The sequence below is a fragment of the Canis aureus genome, chromosome 27 (genome assembly GCF_053574225.1).
Source record: "Canis aureus isolate CA01 chromosome 27, VMU_Caureus_v.1.0, whole genome shotgun sequence".
Lineage (NCBI taxonomy): Eukaryota > Metazoa > Chordata > Mammalia > Carnivora > Canidae > Canis > Canis aureus.
The window spans coordinates 9,514,174-9,516,449 of record NC_135637.1 but is presented as its reverse complement, the minus strand read 5'-3'; the positions used below and the strand labels follow the sequence as shown (position 1 = coordinate 9,516,449).

Here is a 2,276-nt window from a genome sequence, read left to right as displayed (position 1 = left end):
GGCGGCGGGGGTGGGGGCGGGCACACGCGGGGGGCGGAACCGGAACCGGTTGTAGCCGGGGGGCGGGGCCTCGCGCGCGCTGTGGCGGCCGCGGCTGGAGCGGGGCCGCGGTGGCAGGACCGGGGGCGGCCGCTGCAGCCCGGAGCCCCATGGTGCGCGGCGGCGGCCAGGCCGTAGGAGGACCCCGAGGCCCCGGCCGCCCCGGCTGACCGCGCGGACCCGAGCGGCCCGGAGCCGCCGCCGCCGCCGCCGCCCGTCGGGCCCCGCCGGGGCGCGGGCTGGCCCGCCATGGGGTCCCTGTTCCGGAGCGAGGCCATGTGCCTGGCGCAGCTGTTTCTGCAGTCCGGCACGGCCTACGAGTGCCTCAGCGCCCTGGGCGAGAAGGGCCTGGTCCAGTTCAGAGACGTGAGTGTCGCCCGGGAGACGCGGGCCGCACCTGCCCGCCCGGCGCCGCATCCCGCCTTTCGCCCGGGCCTCCCTTCCGCGGGCTCCCGGGCAGGGGCGCGCCGCTGCCCCCGTTTCGCATGCGGGAAAGCTGGGGACCGGCTTATCGGCCGGAACTTCCGCAGAGCGGGCCCGAGCCCCGCGGCGTCTGGTCCGCGGCGTCTTTGGCCAGATGAGTTAGAAACGCCCCGTGTAGTCTTCACCAACTTCGGGGAGTGCCATGGGATGCTCCGCAGCGCCCACCCCGTGCCGGCCGCTGGGCTGGCTGGCGGGAGGACGAATCTGATGAGGCCTTTTGGAGACCTTTTGGAACTTACGGGGGTGGCGGGGACAAATATCCGCAAGTAAATACGTAAACATAATGTGTTCGCCGTGAGGGTAATAAGAAAGGAGGATGATGTGATGGTGACTGAGTCGGAGTGGTCAAGGAAGGTACCTCTGAGGAGGTGACGTGTGAGCCGGGATGAGGCCCGAATGGGAAAGAGCTGGCCCTGGAAGATCTGGGGGACAAGGTCTGGGACGGAGGGAACAGGAGGAGCCCCCAACCCGAATCGAGAAGGAGCTTGGAGTGAGCGCCTTGAGGCGAAGGGGCTTTTGTCGGCCTTGTTCACTGATGTATGATGTGCGTCCCGTCGCCTACTAGGGGCCTGTCTTACTAGCAAGGAATGATAAACACCTGTTTATATATCTGTTTACTTGCTTATTATCTGTTTACACCACGGACTGTCAACCCCCAGGGCTCGGGCCTTCTCACTCCTGATTCCCCAGGACTTAGGACGGTCCCTGCCGTTTGTGGTTTGTGGGGATTAGTAGGCATTTGTTGAGTGAAGGAATGGGCCTCTATTGACTACTTGCTCTCCAGATAGTGTTTTTAGTGCTGGTGACTCAGTGTTAAAGAAGGTGGACAGGGTCCTTATGCTCTTGCTGTGTGCAGCCTTGGAGGAGACAGAAAAACACACTCTGTGGCCCGGAATCCTGAAGTGCTGTGAAGGGAAAGAACAAAATGTGAAAGGGGAGTGTTCAGCAGATTGAACTGAAAGTCACTTCAGGGGAATGTTTTATTTCCTGGGCCCCAGCTTTCATTTCCTGGCTGTTTCCCTTCATCACTTTGAGGGGTCCCTTAATTTTGAAAGGAAACACCCCTCCCCAAGATCTGATATCAGTGTTCCTTGGGTGAACTCCAAAGGGATTGTAAAGTCAGGGAGAAACTCCTGAGTGACAGCTGAGGCTGCGGGGAAGGCCCACCTCTCTTCCTGTTTCCTGGAGCCACTTGGGCTTCAGCTCCTGGTACCCACTTACCTGGTAGGTGCTTTGATCAGCTCTGGGAGCACCCGGGAGATTCAGGAAACAGGAGAGAAACAGACTGCCTTCTTTGTAACTGGCAGATTTGTTCCATCTTGTTTGTACTCCAAGTGAGAGACCTAACGAGCTTAAATCATAGAGGTTTGAACGAAGGCTCTGATCACCACATATTTGCGTTTCACTGAGGGCTATTACATTAGGTAGTAGGGTATACTTGGGATCCTTCGTAGCTGAAAACCAGTGAAAGAGAAAGAAAATGCAGATAAAGATCTCAGCTGTGTGTTTTTGGGTTCACACTCCAGCAGCATGGGTGCCAGTGCAGAAAGCTCCATAGCATCTGACACTTTTTTCTGCTCTCTTCTGGAGTTCCTTATTGACTTTGCATTCACAGGCTGGGCTTTACTAACATTAGTCTTTTCTAGTTTGCATAGACCAGATAATTTTGTCCCTTTTAGCACTCCTTATGCGGGAAAGCAGGCAGGCCCAGGGTTTCTGTAGTGACATCCAAGGAGAAGACCTGGAGAAGAGGG

The 2,276-nt window shown here is 58.2% G+C and overlaps 1 protein-coding gene across 2 annotated transcripts in view; it reads left to right on the top strand.

Moving 5' to 3' along the window:
• The window catches only part of ATP6V0A2 (ATPase H+ transporting V0 subunit a2), a 43,092-nt gene that overhangs the window by 334 nt on the left and 40,482 nt on the right, over positions 1 to 2,276 (top strand). Inside the window, exon 1 of one of the 2 annotated variants that reach the window (XM_077875304.1) lies at positions 238 to 405. The exons of the other annotated variant lie outside the window; for it this stretch is intronic. Coding sequence (XP_077731430.1) covers positions 289 to 405 — 117 coding nt within the window. The 5' untranslated portion in view covers positions 238 to 288. Of the gene's footprint in view, positions 1 to 237; positions 406 to 2,276 lie in introns of those variants that run through there. 2 annotated transcript variants of the gene reach the window in all.